Here is a 25,145-nt window from a genome sequence, read left to right as displayed (position 1 = left end):
AATGTTTGAATAACCATGTAATACCTTTGAAGATAATTTGCTTGCAGAAATGAATGTAAGTGGACAACATTTAATTGAACATAGTTTTTCATTTCTTTTTCATCTACCTGTAAGAGTTGTTCTTTGATTAAATTTCATTTTATTCAAAAGAAATGACATTAGTTCTTCTGACCTAAAAAGTTATTGGAAATGTATGAAAGAATGTCAAATTGTATTTAGAAGTGTTTTTATACTGGACAGAGGGTAAGTTTAATAGCTGGAATGGCAAGGAGGGATGAAACTAAACAGTGAAAATGATACAATTTGGCTCATCTATGTCAAATAAGCTTCAAAATGATGTATGTGAAATACATTTACATTCTATACGAGTACCTTAATGAACTGGAAATAGATTTCATCTTACTCTATTTTGTATATTATAATGAACAAAAGACAATAAATACAAAATTATTTTCATAAAAAAATAATATTCAAAAAAAAATTTTTTTTAATTCAACAAATTATTACAAAAGAAACATAGATGATTTATAAATCATGTATAATCTATAAACTATGCATAAATCTGTGTATTGAAAATAATTATTTTTGTGTTTATAATCTTGTTAATTTTTATAGTAATTATAGTATGGATTTATGATGATTTAGAGTATGAAATTGTGTGTTGATTATTCTATAATACAATAGAGATGGAATTATCTGACTTAAATATGATCAATAAATGGCAGATTAATGAAAATATCAGATAATATAGAAACAGTGGAGGCCAAAACAAATTATAAATTTAATGAAAGCCTAAGACAAGTATTAAATTAAGTTTATTAAGTATTCAAATAAAAAAAAAATTATTTTCATTTTTCTCTTCTTGTGCTTCTCAAACAATAAAATTACACAAAGAGAGAAAATGCTATTTGAAAAATGAGATGTAATCACAGTTTGTAAATATACTAGTTTTTTTGATTTGTACCAAAATCAACGAAAATGAGTAAATGTGGCAACCTTAGTTACTTTGATCATGGATGCATTGTTGTTACAAGACAGATGATTCATTTCATCTCTGAAGTTGTCACTTTGACAACAACCTTAAGGTTCTTAAAGGCTGTTACAAGGGAAGGCCACAAGTTATATACAGTAATACCTCGACTTATGCCACTCCGACTTACGCAAACCCAGAGTTACGCGATTTTCAAATCTCGTCAATTCGTCTTTTGTTTGAGCGCCACGCAACTCTCGATTACTCACTCCCCCCACACTTTTGTTCAGCTTACATGTTCAGACATGTCGTGCGGAATCGACACATAGCTACAATTTATTTTGTGTTATTTATTTCTGTGTTTGTTATATCTACAGAACCTTCAGAGACTCTATGTGTGATTTCTTGTAACCGTGAATGAATCAAAAGAAGAGATAAGATTAACGAGAACATTTATTAGCTTACATACATCCGACTTCAATTTTACACGAATTGCGAAATTATACCCCGACTTACGCGAATTCGACTTACACTGTTATCGCTCGGTCCCAACTATCGCGTAAGTTCGGGGTATCACTGTACATACATGCATACATACAGTACTTACCTATATATACACAACATAATTACAATGTAAAAAAGTCAGTGGAAAATTGCTACTTTATGCATTTGATCCTGTAAAAAGGAAAACTGCAGGTGATTGTAGGTTAATAAGTAACAGTGTAGAAAACATGTACTGATCTGGTTAGTGACACCTGCAGTTTCTAATTTGCTGACTCTGTTTTATTCTTCTTTGTTTCATTTTTTAAATATACATATGTAACTTATTAAATTTAATTTAATAAAATGCTTTCTTTCTTTTATTCAGCAGTTATAAGTATTATTTATATGATTTTTTAATGTTTAGATGTCCTAGCTTCTACAATAAGCTTTAAAGTCAAGACCATTAGCTGTTATCCCTGTTTAACCATGTTTATGAAGCAATACATGAAATACACAAGCATAATTATCCTATATTCTGCATTGGTGTCCAAAATTAGAGCAACAAACCAAAAAACCTGTGTAAAATCAACACCACAAAATATGACAAGTTTCAGTTACTTGCATGTAAATTAGCAAAGTTCCATTCTATCATACAAGTGGTGTGCAAATAAGGCATGACAGCATCACACTTGTGCAACAACATGCAATTTAAAGTTGATTTTATACTAATACAGTTTAATTTAATGCATTTTAAAGAAATTTTTAAATGTTTATTATTATTATTATTTATTAATATTGTATATCTGATAATGAAAATTGTTATACAGTAATACCCTGAGTTACAGTAATATGGGACTTACATAAATTTGCAGTTACATAAAATGTAAATCTCAAAAATTGGAAAAAATCTGAGTAGAGAAACATGTAATTTAAAAAGAATTATTCTATTTCAAACATTCATTCATTCTCTCTCTCTCTTTTTTTTTCTTCACCCTGTATCGATTTATTTCTTTATTGCTCTGCTAATTCTTTACTTTTTGGTGTAATTGTAAGCACATACACAAGTGTACTGGGCATTATTTTTCATAAACAATTCTTTTATGCAAAAAAATAATAAATAATATATGTACAGTACATATATGATAATAAATACAGTATTGACTTATTAATTACATAGTTACACTTAAGCAATTTACAAATTTGACTTATGTAAAATTCAAGTTATGTTAAGGTCTATGGTCCATATTACTTATGTAACTCAGGATATTATTGTAAAATGATTAACAGGTTTGAAAGTACATGTTTGTCATCTTATCAGAATATGAGTGATTTTTTTTCAGTTAGAAAAATATGAAAAAATTGAGAAATTTGATTAATTAATTAATTAAATAATTATAGGATTTCAAATCATAATAAATTATAGTTTATCTAATTATTTAGTTTGTTACTTATTAAAAAGAACTGTTTAAATTTCTCCAGGAATTTTCATCTGACAAAAATGCCTTTTGTGAAGTTTTTGAGGCAACTGATATATGGGAAAGTCAAGATGAAATACCTATAAATATTCTAAGTGATTCAAAGTAAGCTAATAAATCTTTATAAAAAATTCAAAATATTAAAATTAAAAACTTTGATAGATTATATAAAAATATTTCTAGATTTTCATTTCTCAAAAATAATGAAAAATTTATTCTGTTATGAAAAGTGATCTCTTAATTCAGAGCATAATTGTCTTACAATACAATTTTCTTTGATCCAACAAGAATAATATAATTGAAAATTAAGAAATTGTTTTAAACATATTAACTGCAACATTTTTTAATAGGTTTTTTTTTTATTATTGTAGTCAGTTTTTATAAGGTTTTCCTGCTAATTCTGTTAAGATCAAAGACACCATTAAATCTACATTATGGCTGATAGTAACCTCTTTAGTTATGCATTTAATCTCCAATAAATGGTGTTAAAAATGTAATACTTTTTCTATGAGAAAATCATTTCCGAAAATTCCCAAAAATGTAAGTGGATAGAAACAAGCAGTTTTTATGTTAGAATCTTATTTAATTCTTCTATTAATGTATAGCTCAGAATTTTGAAAATTAAATTTGTTAATTTTTTATAAATTTTCTACAATTTTAAAAATTCATAGAAAATTAATAAATTAATAGAAGAGTTAAATTGGATTCAAACATAAAATCTATTTGTTTCTATCCACTTACATTTTTGGGAATTTTTGGAAATGGACTTTCCCAAAAAACAAGCATTACATTTTTAACACCATCTGCTGCAGATTGCATGCATAACCAGGGCTGTGGAGTCGCATAAAAATCTACCGACTCCGACTCCGACTTTACCTTACCATCTGACTCCGGCTCCGACTCTGATTCCGTTTCATATACACAACAAGTTAGTAAGTAAAAAGGGAGTCGGAGTCGGAGGATTTTTTGACGACTCCGACTATGGCCAAAACACCAAAACTCCACGACTCAGACTCCACAGCCCTGTGCATAACCAAAGAGGCTACAACAACCTAATTCATTGGTTAATGAAACTTTATCAGATTGTGGACAAGGTGGATCTCTCTATTGTTATTAGTTGATAACTTAAAAAAAAAAAAAACTAAATTGCTAGATGGCACACGAGCACATGATATGTTTGTCCCATATGAATAATAATATTTTCTGTGAGAAATAATATAACTTTGTTATTATAAAATAAAGAAAATTAAAATTCTAAATGTATGTGGGTTCCCAGACATGGTTCGAACTCAAGTAACGCCAGATGTAAACGAGTCTTGGAACTGTTCGAGTGTGTGTCAAACTATTTGTCTAGGTCTTGGCAAATAGTTTGCCAAGACCTATTTGGCAAATTAGGTCTTGATCTACCTATTTATGAGCGCTCATGTTAGAGTTTGTCTTCTGCTAAGAAGACAAACTCTAACATGAGCGCTCATAAATAGGTAGATCATTGACTTGTGAGTCTATAAAATGTTGGCCGAGATAAATCTTCTCAAAAAAAAAAAAAAAAAAAAGGAAATTTTTGATAGATGAAAATGATCATTAAAATTCTTAGACATCAAAAAGGGTATAAACAATGGCCTGAATTATGAGTGCAGGTGTTATTTTTTTATAAACAATCACCGGGCAGAGTCAACAAAGAAGTATCAATGACACCTCGGATCGGACCTTTCCTGCAACCCGAAGAGGTTTCATCTTGCACCTGGAGACAAAGGAGAGACCAATCGGGAAGTGAGGAATGGGACGAGGGACCAATCCAAAATGCAAATAGCAGGAGAAAAACTATAAAAATAGGAATTTCAAGGCTGAAGGACAGTCTCCTCTGGATTAAGTTCACCATGAATCTCCGATCATCCCCTACATCCTGCGATCCCATCTCGTTCACCCCAGGGTTTTGATGGAAAGGAAAATCTGCATCATCCCGAAGGACGGAAAGGAAGTGGAACTGAACTGTCAATTATTGATGTAAGCATCAAAGTTACCAAATAAATGGCTTTTTCTTTTGTAAACACTTGTCATCAATTGCCTCCTCTGCCACACCCACATACAACCTTCTCTTAGGTTCAAAAGATGGCAATCTTATACAAGTGCCAAGGAGTGGGTTTTCAAGTCCCCTATCTCTACTGGGTCAGTGACCTTACATGTAAAAAAGAGAGATAATATTCATTTACCTTAAAAATTAATTAATATGCTGTTATCAAACATTAAAGTTCAACTTTGAGAGAAAGACCAGCATTAGGGTTTGTGTAGTTTGTCATATTAAATGAAAATATATCATATTTTAAGACAATATCATAAAAATATTGAATGTGCAGCTATAAGATATAAAATTATTTTCAAAGGAAAGTTAAAAGGGTAAGAGGCTAGGCTAGACAGACAGAATATGTTATTTTAGAATATAATAATGTATCATACACATTGCTAACAATATATTAAGATCACAGATAAGTCAATCATTATAAGGTGTCATTTTGTAATAATAATAGAAGCAACTTATGTTAGTAACAATAATTTTATATGAATATAGCAAATAAATATTTAAAACTAATTCATAAAATATTCTGTTTTTCACATACAGTATTTAGGTGCCACTTTACTTTTGACAAATATTTAGAGAAAATTTAATTAAATGATTGTAATATTAGCATTATTTTTTAAAATATTAATTAGTTTATTAGAAAGTATTTTATTGAGGCTGAGCATTAGTGAATCCTCTTCTATAAGGATTACAGAATTGTGTTCATTCTCTAAATCTGTTTGATTGATTTGGATTAAACTTTACCATTTTCCATTAATTGTGACGAGGAATCCAAAAATGAAATAAAAAATAGGGGTCTGTGACTTCATTTTTGAGATATAAGGTTGTTTCATGAGCAGGCATGACAAAGCAATATTGCACAAATTGTACAACTTTGACATGTGATGTTTCAAGTTCGCTAGCATATCTTCTATGGTCGTTGCTACAGATTTGAGTTTGTTTTCAAAATTTAATGGGCCAATTTTGATAAAACTTTGCCATGTTCCATTATTTGAGACAAGACAAAGGATCCAAAAATGTAATGAAGGTCCATTTAAATGTAAAAAATGGGGATTGAGGGGTTTTTGATATATAGAGGAGTTAAACTGACAACGTCCATGCTCTCTGATGCAATTGTGAGTGTGCCTAATAGAATTTAGGCCTAGGAGTCAAAAATAAAATTGAACCTAATGGACAATAGGTGCAAAAAAAACATGAACAAAACACAAGAACAATTGATGAAGATTGAACAAAACACAAGAAGCAATTGATGAGGATTGCTTTGTTCTTGGATTGCCTTTCTGTGTCAGCAAGTGCAAGGATCGCCTCTTCTGTGCCTAACAAATATAGGGATAACTTCTTTCTTTCTGGTCTTGCCTGAATTCTATTGTGATACAATAAAATCACACAATGTCCTAGTTTAACTTAAAAGAATATGACAGAAATGGTTTAATGAATAAAATCATTTAAATGTTTAAGTTAAATATGCCAAATAAATGCACGTATATCCACAAATAAATGCACATATATCCACATGAAAAAATTTTTGTAAAAATATCAAACTTAGTTTTCTCTACAGATTTAATAAATTCTAAATTTATTTGTATTAGAACAATTACAGTCAACCCCCCTATAACACGGTAGATACGTTCCATTCTTTAGGAATCCGATTTCTTACGAGTCCTTCCAATCACAACCTGACACATGTGAAGTTTACGGACTACGGCTGTTTGAAAAGTTTTCTTCCATAAAATTAATCGATTCTAGACTAATCCGACTCAACATTTCCAAAATACGTATATTTTTTTTGGAAATAATCCATATAAACTACGCTATAAACAAAAAATTGTAGGATTACTTACCGAGTGTGCACCATTTGACATCGCCATTGCTCAAGCTTGTTTTTGTCGTGGAACAACTCAGCAAAACGCGGCCGTGATTTCTGATGTTATTTTTCTGCGAAAATTTCGCTGAACTTTGGAGACATCATTAATATAAATAATTTTTATCACCGTTGAATAAGAAATGTTTCTTTCACAAGAAATGTATAAAATTACAGTACTGTATTAGACTTACGGTACCTAATTTACATACTGTACAGACGATAGTAATCTCTCCATAGCGTGGTGCTTGACGGCGTGAAAAGTAGTTCGGCTGCCCAATGATGTTTTACGTAATTATAGGAGTTTTTTTTACCAGGTTTGTACGGATACCGTTGCAATTTTTTCGCCGTCTTATAGGAATCGTAATTATAGGAACCCGTGTTATAGGGGTGTACTGTATAAATAAATTTATTATTATTTTGCTCATTTATTAAAATCAATAATTTAGTTTGAATATTATTTTAGTAGATAATTATTATATAAAAAGAAAGATTAAATATTTTAATTGCAGGTGTGATTTGAAAAACATTCAGAAAAGACTGACTCAGTCATTATCCAGCACTGGAAGCAGTGATATGGTTTTTTCATTTTCAGGTTAGCCTTAACATAATATATTCTTATTTCACTTGTTAAAAAATATTTTTTTGCTTTTCAAAACATTTATTTATTTCAAATATGGTTATTTTTACTCTTAACTGAATAATAGTGCTAAAATGCCAAATAAAAACGAAAACTTATATGAATCCCAACTGTAGCGTGCTTGTATCTTATTCAAAAATACAAAAATATTACAATTGTATTATATTATATAATGTCTTGAACATTTTAGTCAGTCATTGACATGGACAAATATATGACACTACTCAAAGCAGTATCACAATCAAAATTTGAAGGCCATGAATTCACTAATATATGTATTTCAGTATCAAATAAACAACTGCAAATGTAAAATGAACTACCTATGCACATCAAACTGTCATAACACTAAAATGTGTGTGAATGCATAATTTTTACTAAAGATATCAGGGCACTAGCTTACAGGAAAAAAGTTTAAAAAATATATTCTACTAGCTGTCAATTAATATTTACTTTTTTCTAAACTGCACTTTTATAAAATACTCACTCAAAAATCTTTTAATGCAGTATATATAACTTTATTCTAATGTTTTTGGTTGTTTTAAATGATCAAAAATATTAGAATAAAGTTATATATACTGCATTAAAAGGTTTTTGAGTGAGTATTTTACTGCTAGCTATCTCAAGAGTAATGTGGAAATAGCTAATACTAGAGTAGTTTGAAAAGTTCTTGGCCTGACACAGAGATGGCATTAGTAGTATCAAACAGCACAAATAAAATTTTAAATTAACCATTATTTTATAAAATAAGTAAAAAGAAATTTAGTTTCTTACAAAGTTCTAAAGACTGCAGTATTCTCTCCAGAAAAATATTTTAGGTTCTGCAATGTTAACTTTTTGCTACTGCAAATTCCTTTATGAGTTTTGGTAAATTACAAAAAAACAATACTCACACTATAACACTCAATTGTGTATTAGTCTTTAGTTTGGTAAAATAAATAAATTGTCAGAAAAAACTTAGTTTGTCAGTTTGGGGAGAGTACTCCAATGAAAGATTTTACTCTGTTGTTTTTTAACAGGATTTGTGAGTTTTATATTTATAAATGAATTACTCAGTTATAATAATAAGGGTTTATTTTTAGACTTTCACAGATCTCTTAATGAAAGTTTAGAGCCATCTTCATCTGTTTCATCAATCTTTTTGATCACCGAATCATGCAGATCTCAATTAACAAAAGCAATTGGTATCACAAATTAATTTATTTTATTATATTTTTAAATTAAGATTGAAACCTTATTCTTAATTTTTTTCTATTATATGTATAAAGATATGGATCATCCATTATCTCTGTTGAATCAGGCAGTTCTAACATGTTCTAATATTTGGCAACAGATTAATAAAATAAAAGATCAAGAATTGTTTAAAAATAAAGGTATTTACATTATACTTTTTTGTAATTATAATTTGTTTTTGCTATTTTTAGTGATTTTGGTGATATAAAAGCAATATTTTATGGATATATGTGCCAAGTGCTATATCAGATTAAAAATTGCTTCTAAAAAAAACTATTTTATCATATTTTTATTGTTTATTTTAGAAGAAATTTTTAAAAAGATATATATATATATATATATATTCATACTGTCAATTTTAATGTATAAATATTCGGCATTACATACCGTCTTACATTAATACAATATTGTATTAGGTAATTTATCATGGATTATTATAATAGAGGATGCATATAATATGTGATATTTACAGCTGATACGAGATTATTCCGAAAGTGACGTGAGACTTCTGCGTAACTAAAACTAATTATTTAAAACAGATTGATTTATTAACGCCAGATCACGAGCTCTCTGGTTCATTTCAGTATTACCCATTACGAATTGCCTGGTTTTGAATAGAATCGACTCTAAGTAAATTTTATGATGATTTTTTATGGAAAATGTGTTAGGATATGGTTCGTTCTTTAGTTCTTTCATTCATTTTCAGTATTCTTTACGGCTATACAATAAAGGACGAGGTAATAAAACCACTGAACACTGGTAGGTTGTTGTGGGTTCGTGCCTGGCCAAAGGGCAATTTTCCGTGCAATTTTCCGGGTTTTCTTCACGCTAGTAACACATAAATAGGAGTCAGTTTTCCATAAAAGACCACCCGGGTGGCATCCCTCTTGGCAGATCGCCCACGTGTCGCATTGCCGTATACTTATAAAACTAAAACCAAACCTTAAGGTGCAATAATTAGAAAATAATAACAATTAAGATTGTGACTAATTTCTGATTATAACACGGAATTATTCACAAAAGTGAAAGTCAAGTCAAAGATATTTTCATAAAATTTTAAAATTCTGCCCGGATGATCCTAAAAATGGGCATGCCTGGTAACCTCACAGGAGCATTAATTGAAAAGTATATTCCATAAACAGAAAGGAAATAAATTCCTTTTTACTTAGTCATGAGATATGAATTTTTAATATGTTTTAAAATATTAGTATCATCTGCCAGACGGATCGATAAAGTGTAATTTTGAAAATCCGTTTTATTTTAAATCTGTAGAAACTAGGAGCCGTCCATTAATTACGTGTACAGTTTGTAAGCCCTTTTGATTCACTGTTGTGTACAGTTATGTACTTCCGGCATACCTTCGTCCTAAACTTTACTGTACATACAATTAATGGATAGTCTTTTTATCATAAACTATCTTTGTTGATAACCATCTTCTTTCTGAAGATTGGTTTTACCTCCATAGAATCCATGTAACATAATTTCAAATTTATCACAAAATTGCACTCAGTTGTGACCATTAATGGTTCCATAATTAATTATGAAAGATTCTTGCACATTTATAATTAAGTGAATTCTATCTTTTAGAAGTTGCAAATGTATTGTAATATATTCTAATTAAGCTTTATATTTTACTTTTTTTAAACTAAAATACAACTTAATGAATAGCATTATCATAATTATTTATAAAATCGTAATTAGAAAAATGCTTCAGCACTTAAAACATCAAACTGTAAATAGAATACTGTTTTGATTTTTTCTACTTGTTACCAATTTGAATAAAGTTTAGTGTGCTGTTTTTAATGGATCCAGACATGCAAACTGTAGTTTATCCGTTTGCATGCTTGATTTAATTAGAAAGGGTACAGTGACACATCATCTACTATGAAATATACAGTATAAATAAATGGTTATGCTAATTGGGTCGTATATAATGTTACAGACACAATATAGAGCAGGTTTTTGGTATGTTTTAAGCATTTCGAGACTTTAAGTACATATTGTAAATAGAATATAGCCTATGTGAAATTTAGATCCTTTAAGTGACTTGCTAAACTATATAAGGGAATCACAAAGTAACTATATATGGGATTGTGTCTTGCGTCTTATACTTAGAGAATATCTGGATGGTAAATTTGTTGAACGATGGACTTGGAATGGCGTGCCTTTTTTCCAAGTCCATGCGATAATTCGTTTTCGAGTATTGTTAAAGAAAAATTTGTCAATTAAATCTTATCTTAAAAGTAAAAGCACGTATCGAGAATCACTTTAGTGACTTTCAATAGTCAGCAGATGGGGAAATTAAAGTTTCTACAAAGAATTTAGGGTAGTCCTACAGATAACTTCGAACTAACATGATGTGCTTTGAAAATTATATTTATAATTGATGAAAATGTAGGAGCCTTTCTAAAATAAAAGTTATTAAAATAAGACAAAGGAACTAGTCTATCAAAATAAGAGAATAAAAAAAAAAATAATAAATGAGGTATGGCATCGTATTACGTACCATCTAAGCTATTGTGTTATTCCTTGTTATCATAAGCGTCCGCAGAGGAGGACACTTTCCCCTCTGTGGAATCGAGTAAAAAATTCCTTGAAGTATAATCGTAAAAGTGATCGATAAACCCCAAAAATTAAAGAATTAAATATAATTTATTTGTCTTCAATCTTTGCCACCTGGAAAATTTTCTGCGGATCTCCATGCTTGTCATCCTATCAATTGACTTCACGATTGTAAAATATGTGAAAACAAAATAGCGGCTGTTTAAGGTTTTCTAAATAATTAAATAAACGTGAAGAATATAGATTTTTTTGCAAGACGTAGCACCATTGGAATAGTGTGTGAGGATAATACAGTAGGAACTTAACGTAATAGTTGTAAAATAGTTGTCTTGGATCTTCTAATCAGAGAATATTTGGATGACAAATTAGGTGAACGATAAATTGGACTTCGATAAGTTGATGAGATAAGAGAAGGCGACACGAAGGCGATCTGCCAAAGGTGTGTACCTTCTAGCTGGACTTTCTATAGAAAACTGACCCCTATTTAGGTGTTAGACACGCCAAAAAAATCTGGAGAACTCCAAGAGACTAGCCCGTTTGTCAGATTTCATTCTATTTTAATATTCTAACCTTTTAACTTTAAACATTAAACTGATTGTAACTTTGAAACTCCAAATGATAACCCAAATCTTATGGCATGTCGTTTTAAAGGAATTTTAATGTTTAATCCTACGATTCAATCAGATTTGAAATCAAACGAACTCTCAGGACTTACACCAGTAAAATTTTATCCAACAATTTGTAATCTGTTTTATACGAGTTATTCATTACCTTGCTATTTTTGTTATGATTTATAACTAAAAATTGGGTTAATATTTAACAAATAAAATCGAAAGAAAAATTGGGCATTATATCTAACATCCAACATTTACAAACACAATTTCTATTCTCGGAAACTTGTTCCATTTAAGAACAGAGGACAATACAAACATTAATCAATATAATGCAATATCCTTGGTATATTACAAGATTATATTTTGTTTTTTTCAGCATTATTTCTTGGTTACTCGGAAAATAATCATAAAAATTTTATTTTTTATTTAAATTCTCGTTCAAGGACACGTAATTATGTCACAATGGATCGTCCATTGGAAAGAATTTTTCATTTCTCTGGAGACGGGATTTAATTTTTCATTTGGAGGATTATTTGGGTGTGGTTAACTTTTATCAACATTTAAGTTGCATCACGTTTTTACTAAATTAATTAAATATCATTTACGAAGACTACTTAGAACGATAATTAAAGTAAAATTATTATTTTTCCACTACATTTCTTGTGTATCTTTTAGTTACGACCCACTTTATTTAAATGGTTTTTCTCCTATCCTTATTATTTTATCTGAAAGCCAAACTAATATTGTAATTTATACATTATAAAGCGATTATTAATACATAACCAAGATCGTTAAACGCACCGTTCAATTCCAAAAAAATCCAACTTTTTATCTCCATTTCAGATGAAAGATGCAGTTCTTGTTCGAAATTCATAGATTCAACGAGATAATTTGGTATAAACAATGCGTAAATTATTATAAATAGGCCTATATAAAATTTATTTATTTTAATGTAAATAATGTATTTGTTTTTAAACATGAGTGGTGATAAAGCTGAAAACTCAATAAAATTGTATTATGGAGTTAATAGTTTTTGAAGAGGAACTGTGAAGTTGTCATATATCTTATGTTATTATTTTTCCGGCTGTTATTACAGAGGGAAAGTATGGCAATCAATCAAAAAATGACCCCCAAGATTTTTACATTTTTGGACTTAGGACACCTTTAAACGTCGAGAAATGCAAAAAGTTCGGTTTTTTCTGTATGTATGGATGTTAGTGTATGTGGGGGCACGATTTTCGTCACCCTTTTTGAAGCTTAATAATACTGTAACTCCTGTGCTTTTTGTCGAAAATTTCTGAAATTTTGCACGGAGGTTTGTTTATTAGGGAGATTGATGCTGTTAAATTTTGGTGTAAAGGTTGAGGGGAAGATAATGGGGGTCGTGCATATCTCCAGTAGCGATTTTACTCGTTATTAGCATTTGCAATTTTTTATAAATCAATGCCTACCCTCAAAATTAAGGTTTTTGCCATTTTATAACAGTTAAAATTATAAAAAGTTATCTTCCAGCAAAGAGTTGCTTCACTTTCCCGGCAACCTTTGGTGCCGTCACCTGTTATCATAATTCATTAAAAAACTTTTAATGAATTATGAAATGAAAAAAAAAATATATATATATATATTTAATTTTTAAAATATTTAATTAAAATTATAACTGGAAATAATTTAGTTTAATTTTCTATGTGAGTTTTTTAATCGGATCATAAAGGTGAAATTTAAACGTTTTTGAAAACAAAATACTTTATTGACAATTAATTGAACAACGATTACATGTCAGTCTTGTAGGTAATTATCATCATTATCAATCACATCTAGCCATATATCCTGCAAATTTTCAATTCTATGAGCATAGAATGAGAAAGGTTTTTCTTTGAAGAAAGTCTCGAACATCGGGTATTGTCATTGAACTGTATATTGGTGGTTCCGCAGGGCGCGAAATAGATAGTAGTCATTTGGCACCAAGTGTGGACTGTAAGTTTAATGAAGGAGAACCTTCCAGCCCATAATGGCGACTTTTCTAAGGGCATCTTTGCTCTATGTGATGGTGCGTTGTCATAGTGTTGTTAACTAGTGATTGCATTACCGGTATACCGCTAAATTAGAAAAATTATACCCCGGTAAATTTACCGGTAATTAGTTTTTTTTACCGGTATTTCGGTTTACAAAACGTCTTAATTAACTCGATATTTATTTTACTAAAATTTCCACGGGAAATACCCGTGGGAAGCAATTTTTTGTCTCCCCGATACCATAGCGAGAAAACAGTGCAAGTGGTGATAGGTCATTCCATTTGTAATTTAAGGTTATTAAAAGGAATTTTCTAGTCTTTTTATAACTTGATTGCTTGTATTATACTTGAAAAACGGGTCTTGATTTTGGAGTAGGCCTATATACAGGAAAATAACCCAGAAAATTGAACAAATATAAGTTATACGAAATATCCAATAATGTTAACAAAAATATAATTTTGAATGGAATTGTAGAAACAATCAAGCACTTATCAGAAAATGAAAACAAATTATGACCTGCGGATGTCACTGAAATTAGTTCAGACTCAGATTCTGGTAAGAGGTGTTCATTGCTTACTATACCATCAACTTCTCACGTCGACACAAGAACAAAGCGCATAATAGAAAAGTCAAATTTAACAATGAAAGAGAAATTGGACTTATTCATTAAACATAAAACGAGCGTAGACACTGATAACAGTAATATAAGTAAGTTTAAAAGTGTGAAAGATATAGTTTAAAAAGAAATGAATTATTTCTTAGAGCAAAAAATACAAGAAACGTATCTTAAGAAGGTTTTCAATGCTCTAATGAGAGTAAGGTCCAACTAGTATTGATTCCGAGAGAGCTTTTTCTAATGCAGCTACCATTTGTACGAAAATTAGACCTACATAGATTAGACGACGAGAGCCTATATGTATTATGTTTGTTAAAAGCCTACTTTCAAAATAAAGAAAACATAATTAATTATCAGCATTATTTCAATGTTTCTTATGTCATAATAATTNAGAGGCTATTTTCAGAAGCAGGTATAGTTTATGAGGAAAAGCGCAATCGTTTGCTATCAACAAATGCTGAAAAAATTGTTTTCATTCATTACAACTTACCACTGATAGATTTTAAGTATTAAATGTAATAATTTATGATTAAAATAAATACGTTTTTGAGTAATATGTGCGGTTTTTTTTCATGATTTGGTATTCGGTATTCGGCCGAATACCGAATATTAAAAAAAGTAGCCGAATAGGCCGAATACCGAATAGTAGCCGAATATTCGTGGCATCTCTAATTTACACAGCCTCAGGTAGACATTGTACACTAACACTAACACATACTTCCTTGCACAAATACAACACATTGACAAACAGGCAGTGCCAATTGCAGTGTGACAGTTTGCTGTGTGCCACTAGGAGCGCAAGTGTTGAACAGTTTAAAACAATGTTTTGCTTCTGAGCCTCATGTGGTGTTTTCGTGTATATTATCATTATTGCAAAATATGCGATTTGTGCAAAAACTGTGGGTGATACGATGTTTTGAGTATCATTTTCGAATTCAGGAGGTCGAAATACATAAAGAACACCTACATTTTCAAATAAAGTTTTTATGACCTTGCAATTTGTTGCATTGTGTAATTTTTTAATGAACCATTTTCCCTACTTTTATATATATATCAGAACATGCCTTATTAACCCATTAGGGTCAACATTGATGACTTTGGGGTTTCTTGATTTGAGTCGTCATGCTTTGACATGCAAGTTTTTGATTGAATGTATCAATATGTTTTGTATTACCACATTTACCCAATTGCAAGCCAACCTTTTTTTTTTTTTAATTTTTTTATGGTTCAAAAAATTTCCCTTGGCTTAGAATTAGTATCATTAGTATGTTCAGTAAAGTAGATGATGTCCTTTACTGACAGTCAAAAGTTTGGAAAAATATTGTCAAAAGCCACCAGAGATAAGTCTCTGAGGATTTTATATGCAAGTTTATGTGAATTTGTATGCATGTATGGAAAAATATTTCTAGAGAAGTCATCTGGTGTATTTAAAAAATGTTCAATTTTGAATGCAGCACAGATGGTGTTGCTGTGCACATGGTGGCTACAAAGAATCAAGCGACAATAAATCTGAGTTGTCTGATGACAACAACTGAACAATTAAATGGTGTAAAATTTATTGCTTGATTAAGTTTTCATATTTTTATTTATTTTTAATTTCAATTTCCTGGGGTCAGCTTACAATCAGTGTTGGCTTATTATTGTATAAATACGGTTATATGTTCATATTTTGTATGTGTGTTAATTTTCTTCAAATTTTTTAAAACTATTTTGTTACTATTATTAGCTTTTAATTAAAATTATTTTTCTGTATCAATTTATCAGGAGACACAATCAATTTAATCATCATCCTGACTTCAGATATTAGATGCTTGAGGTCCATTATTTCAGGATGGATTTGTATTTATATCAATGAAGATGTTCCAAATTGGATGAGAACAAGATGTATAAACAGTCAAGTAGCCAATTTGAAAAAAATTTTACTTGATTTAGAGAAAGTTATTGTGTTTATTTTCCAAGTGAGTTTGATATAATGTCTAGATAGTAAATATTATATAATTTATTTATTGTTATCATATTTTCAATATAGGGTATGGGAAAAAATTTAGAAAATTTGATCAATCAGTCTATTGATATGGCTCAACATACAATTTGCAGTTTGATAACTAATTTTGGAGAAATGAGTATTGTGTCTAGTGACACATTGCATGCTTCAGTTTTCAAGAAGGTTAGTTGCTTTCTCAATAATTTTTTATTTATATATTTGATCAACATTTTTAATAAGTATAATTTATTTACAGATTAATGAGAAATTATCAAATAATATGTTGGAATGTGCTGTTGACTTCATCAAGAAATTATGTCAAATATCATTTGAAGAAATTGAAGATTATGAATTGCAATATAATTCTATAATAGAAGATAGCTTTTTCAGCACATTAAAAGTAATTTTTAAAATCTTTATTTTATAATAGAAAAATATAATTCTGTTTATGATGAGGGTCACATTAATTTGTGAGCATACCTGGCTCTGACCAGGAGCCTCAACATTCTTAGAGGTCTTCTCTCATTGCTTATTATTATTATTTTTATTTCATATTTGTATTTGTATTGCTTCTAAATAAATTGAGCTGAAGGCTCAAAAGTATTTAAAATGGTGCCTATGATATATTTATGATATTAGAAAATCTGAAAACATTTTAAATGAAAGTCTGGTGCTAGCAGTATTGTATTAAAATTTAAATAATTAATAAAATTTTTTATTTAATTTGGACAGAATATAATTTCACATTTAATCTAAAAAATATCAACTTTCACATATTATATTAATATATAAAAATTGTACATATTAATAATTTATTCATAACAAATAAGTTTACACCATATAATATAGTATAACCTAAAGCCCAAATCTGTTGGATTCTATTTGGCAATATATATTGATTTTAATTAATTTGATCCAAAGAAAGGCAATAAGGTTACTGTCTTTCTTAACACAGCATTATTGCTTGTCTTTAGGCCAATTATTATCACATCTTTTTATAAAAATAATTGACCGGTAATGCTATTTAGTAAGTGTAAATTAATAAATGTCTGGAATTGATGATCAAGTAGTATAACTAATAATAATCTCTCTGGCTTGCAAGAGTTGAAGGTTCAAATCTCACTTATGATCATAATTTTCTCTAAAGTATTTAATTAAAATTAAAACTTAATTTCTAATTATTAATATTTATACATAAAATAATATCTTTAGGCTAATTTTGATTTTAATTAATTAGAATCAGCCCTGATATAGTGATGTTTCATGTGTAAGAATTTGTGTTCATTGTAAGAAATTTTTGATATTTTTTAATATAAACTGGTTTAATCTATATATTGGAAATGTTAATCTTGAACGGATTACATTTTTATGAGGGTTTATGACGGTTAAGTGAATTGAAGTTTCTATTTTAAATTAGTTTGAGAAATGATAGAACAATATAAACCATTTTCAAAAAGTAGTAAAATTTGTTTATTTTAATTAATAACACTTACTTGTTTCATTTAGGGTGACACGTTTTTTCAGATATTTAATCAATTTTTGCATTCAGTGCACAAAAAACTTTCAGAGTTTTCATTGATTCGGTCTCATATAGCAGCTTGAACTCTGATATTTAATGAAAAGGGTTGACTATTCAGCACCAGCTTTAATTTTGGAAACAATCAAAAAACTGATGGTTCTAGATCTGGCTGTAAGGAGGGTGTGGAATAATCTATAATTATAGGTTCTTAAGTATCTTTAAAGGTAAGTAAGAAATCATCCTTACAGCTCAGATCTGACATCATTTGATTTATGGTTGTTCTCAAAATTAAAGCAGATGCTAGAAGATTAATGCTTTACATAGGATACCAAAGTTCAAACTGCTGTATGAGAATGAATTGAGGAAAAATCAGATTTTTTTATGCAGAATGCAAAAATTGATTGAACAATTTGAAAAAAATGTGTTATTCTAAATGATGATTATGTTAAAAAATGGATGTGTGATTAAAACAAATGAATAATTTTTAAAATGGTTACATTATTACACCACTTTCCAAACTAATTTTATAACAATGAAGACCACATTTATCAACTAACCCTTGTGCCATTATTAATAGTTTGTAATTGTTTTTAATTACAGGAACCATGGCTAATTTTTTCTGCTGCTAAACATGCCACTATTAAATTAAAAGAATATTTGAATTTGTTTTGTTTTAATAAGGTGAGTAATTCACTTTAATCATTGTTTTTTGTTTAATTGCATTAATTGTTATTTTATATTTTATTTGAATTTTGTAATATATAATGGGTGTGTTTTTATATTGTTAAGAAATATGGAACTTTTAAAATAAAACGAGCAGTTATTTATTGTAACATTGTCATAATGCAAGTTTTAATCATATTTTTAATTTATTTAATTTAAAATATATGCTCTCTACCTCAAATCAATGCTGTAGTGTCTTGCCCCTGTACATCATAGGTCAGAGATAAAGGGGCTTGTGTGTATCTCCAGTAGGATTGGATTTAATGATGATTTTACTTGTTATTAGCATTTGCAAATTTTTTATACGATTCATCCCCTACGCACAAAATTAAGTTTTTTGCCATTTTATAATAGTTAAAAATATAAAAAGTTCTTAAATAAAATATAGCAGATGGCACACCACCAAAATTTTAAATGTGTGCCAGGAAAGTTGAGCAACTTGTTGCTGTTTATTTAAGTATTATTATCAGATATAAAAGATCCTTACATTATTTTTATCCCTTCAATTTGTATTTAATTTACATAAATTTGCTGATGCTTTTTTCACTATCATTTCACAAGATAATATGCATCTTTTTGTAAAATATCATATAGAAGAATAAATGGGGGAAAAATGATCTTGTTTACTAAACCATCTGAGTATGCCTCTTGCACACTCAGATGGTTTATTAAACAATTTGAGAATGCTTCCTTACACTTATTCTTTTATTCTTATATTGTTGTGTTTCTAAATTTATTTGAATATCCTTTTGTAAACAATGCTTTAATATCATTTCTTTAAGACTTGACATTCACTTTAGTAGAATATCTATCTAAAAATTGTATTGTCAAAGATTCAAATTACAAAGCATTCCATTAACATCTATTTCATTCATCTGCCTTCAATTCTAACTTTCATATCTTTCTCATTAGTTATTATAATTTAATTCTTACCAGTAGTAGTTTTATAAATGATATATTAATTTTGTAATTAATTAATTAATATATAATTATATATGTAAGTGAAAGTCAATTGTTTATTATTAAAAAAATATATTATGAAATAAATCTTATATGTTTGTATTTCCCGATGAAATATTTATTAATAGTAGTATTTTTATTTGTTTTTGTGTGCCAATGCCTCAATTTTAGCTTATAGATTCTTTCATATATATAAGCCTTATACAGTAGTACCTCAGGATACAAATGCCCCAGCATACGAAATTTTCAGGATACGACATGAAACTTAAACATATTTTTGCTCCACGATACAAACAAAAACTCACCATACGACGTTACATTAGTTCACAGCACCATTTTTTATTCACTTCTGTTCATTGGTCTCAGTCCATGTGTTTGCTTCGTTGTGGAAGGATCTCGCTCGATAAAGGAAATCTTGAGGTATTATCAGAAAGTGACTTATTTTATTGAAAAGAAATATTCTGAAAAGGTTCACTCTGGCCGTATTGCTGCTCGGAATAATGACATTTGCCTAAGTCATTTTAGAAACATTTTAAAAATTAGGCAAAACCAAACCTCTTTGGATAGATATTTTACCAAGCGACCTCTATCCAGTGAAAGTGCTGGTGGAAGTGAAGGAAAGAAGGCAAAATGCAGTGAATAAAAATTTTTAAAAATATATATATAAAACAACACTAATTTTTTTATCTTTTCTAAGTTAATTTTAAGTTATTGTTACATTATGTTATGTAAATTAAGTTTTAGTATCGTTTCCCTTTTCCCTCTCTTCCGCCACCAGTTTACACCTCCACCGTTGTCTATCCTCAAAGGTAAAGTGCAAATAAAACTACATTGTTTTATCAATTATTATTCTATTATGGTTATTTATACATTTACAACTACAAAATGCATTTTTCAGTGTTTTCTTTACTAAACTTATTTTTTTAATGTACTACTTAGCTTTAATTTGAGTGTGTTTTTCATGTTGGAATGAATTATTTGATTTTACATGTAATTGTACGGGGAAAAATGATTCACCTTACAACATTTTCATGATACGATCTCAGTTTCGGAATGGATTAATTTCGTATCCTGAGGTACCACTGTATAGCTTTCTTTCAATAGTTTTATATTTTTATTTCCATAAAGATTGCTCAAAATGAAAAAAGAAAATTATTTTTAATCTGTATAAAATATAACATATTTTATGAAAAACAAATTGAGCTTGAGCAATTTTGCTCTATAAATGTGTTAAATGCTTTTATGAAGTCAAATAATGTTTTTATAATTAGTTTCTTCTTAAACATTCAATTAATTATTTTTTTCTTACTGTAATTTGTCTTATTAATTTGTACCCTATTTTCTGTAATCTTAAAATACAAGTTTTAAATTACAGTCTAGTAATATGAGTATTTATAGTTTATTTTGTTACATATAAAATTTCTGGCATCTCTAATCCATTTAATAAATGAAAATTGTCTACTTTTAGGAATATGAAATAAAGGATGATCTTTCCAGATTTTATTCTTTTGCAAAAGACATTGCCAGGCATATTGCTCAGATGACTGATGGAATTGTTGATTTTCTCTCAGCAATAGACCTGATGTTTAAAGGTGAAGAAGATATCTTTTTAAATATTTTTAATCAGATTGACTTGACTTAGTGGATCTAATAGAAATATTTTATTTAGGAAATAGCCATGGAGATGCTCTTAACTTGACCAAGAAAAATCTTGTGCAATTGATTTATTCTTTTGATAAACATTGCCAATGGTCTTTAAAGTTGACAGAAAAACAGCTAGAAGAAAAACAAAAAGAAATAATTCAAGCTTTGCAATTAGTAAGCACTGCAATTGATGGGTAAGTAAAAAAGAGTATTATTGTCAAAGTTTTTTGCATAATTAATGAATTTTATCTATTTATTACAGACAACTAAAAGACATCTCACTTCTCATGAATGGTACAATTTTCCAGCCAGGAGAAAACAACATCCAGGATAATTCTGATATGCCAAGTCAGATTTCTGGTAGTAGCAGTGTATTTGCTCTTAGTTCATTTTTTACCAGTCAACTGGAAGATGTCATTGATATCTGAGATGTTTCATTTAAATATTATGAGATGATAGCTCTTGATTAATGTTGAATTTTTGTCTGGAGACTAAAAGATTTTTAGTCATGAAAATGATTCTTAAAAGTGTTTTTTGAATGGATAGAGGAATTTTAATGAAAAGCCATCAATGAAAATATAGAATCAGTAATGAAATGGATATAATTTATTCTTTGCCCATGTGATAGTTCAATTTTTATTGAATACAAGAAGATAACATGCAAAATCCAAATAATATATAATATTTGGTTTCAATTGCATTTCCAGTCATTAGAAAAAAATGGTAAATATGAATTCTTTTAAATTACAAAAATTTATATTTTTACATTTCTTTGTTTTTTCCTTCAGTTTGTGATGATAAATGAATTAGATTATACTTTGTATAATATATTATGTTTAAATTTTGAAACTATAATTTAAAACTTGTGCTTTAGAAAAATTTGTGTAGTTTTATGAAATCATGTTTGAAATTTCAATGTTGCAGTGTCCTCTTATACTCATGAAATTAACAGAAAGTCACATAAAGATAGTCAGTAAATTTATGAAATTTTTCTGGCATATTAAGTAGATGTTTGACAAAGCTATTGATATATAAAGCCATAATAAAATGCATCCATTAATTAAAAATGTAAAAGCTATCAAGTAATTATGATATGTATGTATATATATTGCTTATTTATTATAAAATGTGATATTTAATGAAAAATTTCAGAATTAAAGTTTACACGTCATCTGTTAAAATGACCCATTACATTATGACAAAGTATGCTATACGTACAAAAGAACATATCATTCCATGAAATGATGATATATAAATATGGACATTGTATTTTGTTGACTGCTCATCTGAAAACTGGTTATTTATTTACTAATGAGTGTCAGTTATAGATAAATGTCAATTTGTATAATTAATTTGTATCTTGATGCAAAATTAATTTAAAGGATGTATAATATTTTATACTAAATAGTTCAAGTGAATTCTGTGGTGTCTTTTATTTAAATCCATTGTAACCACTTAGTGCAAAAATTCAGTTTATACAATTTAGATATTTTTAATCAGAATACAATAATGTCACACAGTTCAGAATATTGGATACTATGATGCATTGTCACTCAACAAAAAAATTACAATTGATTTAGTACATTCTTATAGCCACTGCAAATAAATTAATTTTACTTCATAGACAATAAAATATTGGTTTAGTATTTTACTGAAAATTAAATTTGTATCTAGTACATTTGCAAATACAAATGTTTATATACCAAACTTTATTATTTATCCATATTCTGTATATGTAGGATATTTGTGAATAATAATATATTGTACTTGTATATAGTGATATTAATGTTAATAGCTTTTCAATTCTGTACTGTATATTTTGTAGGTGATGTTGATACAAACCAAAGGGAAGACAATGCATTGAATAAAATTAAATGGGTGTTCTTAGTATACAACCAACATGTTGACAGTCAGTTATAATAAATTAAATAATATTCATAATGATCTGTTCATTGATCATTATGAATAACTATTCAGATCAGTTTTTAACATAAGTGTTTAAAAGCTTTAACAAAATAAAGAATTTGAAACTCTAAAAATCCAGTAGGATCATTAGTTTTGAATTCTTTATCTTTTTCAATGCACAGAAATAGAATATAAATTTACAAAGTTTTTTAAACAAACATTTGAAGAGGAGAACATATTTTAAAATTTCAATCATACACAAAGCACTATTTTCATAAACTGTTTAGAACACAGCATGCTCCAGTGGAACACATTGAAGCAGTGAAATTCTTTGAAAAAAATTTTAATTATGTATAGAACAAAGTGAAATTAATAATGAGTATTTTTTTAAATTGCAGTGTTGGGCTATATATAAGTAATGTACAACCAAATTTCTGGAAGGTTGAATATGGGCTTATTACAAGTTTCTGTGGGTGAAATATGTATTGTATGTTTTCCAGATAAATAAGATTCTGATCATCACACTCACAGTAAGGAAACCTCTGACCTTATGGTCTTGTAACCCTGCTCTAAAACTCTGCTGGTGACCTCAACAGAGCACTTATTGTGCAAAATATCCTCTTGGTGTTTCACTTAGTTTTCAAGTTCTATTGGTGGTGGCTATGTAAAGTAGAACCCATTTGAGAATGCTGTAGTGGGACTATATACACATTTGATCTTTCAAAGCTTGAAGAGTAGTCTCTATTTAGGCTGATCTTATAAACCATTTTTTGTTCTGTCCTAACTGTCCTGCTTAAGTAAAATTTTTTGTCTTTTTTGAAAATCAAAAAACTTAGTTCTCTAGTTTTATATTAAACACATCTGTATATTGTTTTCCAAACTGGTGATTAGCTAGAAAACATTTATTATGTACTGATAAGGGTTGTAAAATTGAATGGATACTACTGAGAAGAAATCATGTGAAATATAGCTTACAGAATAGATTCAACAAAGTTAAGGAACACATTACACAAACAGAAACAGATAATTACAACCTTGTATACAACCTTACAATCTTTACTTTGTATAATTTTACATATATTAAAACCTTTAGTTAATACCAACTGATGAGGGACTATTTTCTGATAGAAAATAGCCCCTCATCAGTTGGTATTAACTAAAGGTTTTAATATATTTAAAATTATACAAAGTTTTTTCAAAAGGGACTCTTTTCTGATAGAAAATAGTCCCTCAACATTCGGACATAGTCCCTCATGCATTTCCATACTTATGTAGTCATTTTTGTGTTTATTAAATGTTTTCACTTTGATTCCTGAGCATTTGTGCCCATCATTGGTGTGATAAGCCCTCACTATTATCTGCCTTACGATTGTTGATAATTTAATTAATATATGAAACAAGAAGTTCAACATAACCTTAACACCAGGGGTGAAATTATAACTGGAACCTGTTACCGGTGTTCCTCGTGAAAAAACACAATCTATCACAAAGAAAGAATCAGATAATATTCAAAAATTTGATCATGGCATTAATAAAGACAAGAAATAATAAAATAATAACTAAACACATTTAAAAAAATAAGTGTCAATGACAAATGGGTCAAAATATTTAATGAAATGCACAAAAAGAATCTGGAATTCTAAGATTTTCATAATTTGATAAAATTAGTCCTTAGTTTATTAGGAACTACAACTTCTATAGAAAGAATATTTCCACTTGTGAATTTGCTGTGGTCAAAAGAGAAATTGAAATTAAATATTGAAGACATGAAAGCAATGCTAATTATAAAACAAAACTGCAATTCATTGTAATAAGTTTTATGGTAAAGTTGTAGGTGACCAGAACTTATTTTAAGTTCATCTGGAAAATG

The 25,145-nt window shown here is 28.7% G+C and overlaps 1 protein-coding gene across 1 annotated transcript in view; it reads left to right on the top strand.

Annotated features, from left to right (window-relative positions):
- LOC111634624 (kinesin-like protein KIF14) overlaps positions 1-23,027 on the top strand; it is a 69,293-nt gene extending 46,266 nt beyond the window's left edge. The window contains exons 20-30 of the mRNA XM_023379452.1: positions 2,933-3,033; positions 7,379-7,461; positions 8,586-8,687; positions 8,772-8,876; positions 16,305-16,498; positions 16,570-16,707; positions 16,781-16,924; positions 18,644-18,724; positions 21,195-21,318; positions 21,396-21,564; positions 21,633-23,027. Coding sequence (XP_023235220.1) covers positions 2,933-3,033; positions 7,379-7,461; positions 8,586-8,687; positions 8,772-8,876; positions 16,305-16,498; positions 16,570-16,707; positions 16,781-16,924; positions 18,644-18,724; positions 21,195-21,318; positions 21,396-21,564; positions 21,633-21,798 — 1,407 coding nt within the window. The 3' untranslated portion in view covers positions 21,799-23,027. The remainder of the gene's footprint in view (positions 1-2,932; positions 3,034-7,378; positions 7,462-8,585; positions 8,688-8,771; positions 8,877-16,304; positions 16,499-16,569; positions 16,708-16,780; positions 16,925-18,643; positions 18,725-21,194; positions 21,319-21,395; positions 21,565-21,632) is intronic.
- Positions 23,028-25,145: the final 2,118 nt, after the last annotated feature.

Source organism: Centruroides sculpturatus, unplaced genomic scaffold, assembly GCF_000671375.1.
Source record: "Centruroides sculpturatus isolate CEXI.00-Female unplaced genomic scaffold, Cexi_2.0 scaffold950, whole genome shotgun sequence".
NCBI classification, from domain to species: domain Eukaryota; kingdom Metazoa; phylum Arthropoda; class Arachnida; order Scorpiones; family Buthidae; genus Centruroides; species Centruroides sculpturatus.
The sequence above is the reverse complement of the archived record's forward strand: the minus strand, read 5'-3'. Positions and strand labels throughout refer to the sequence as shown.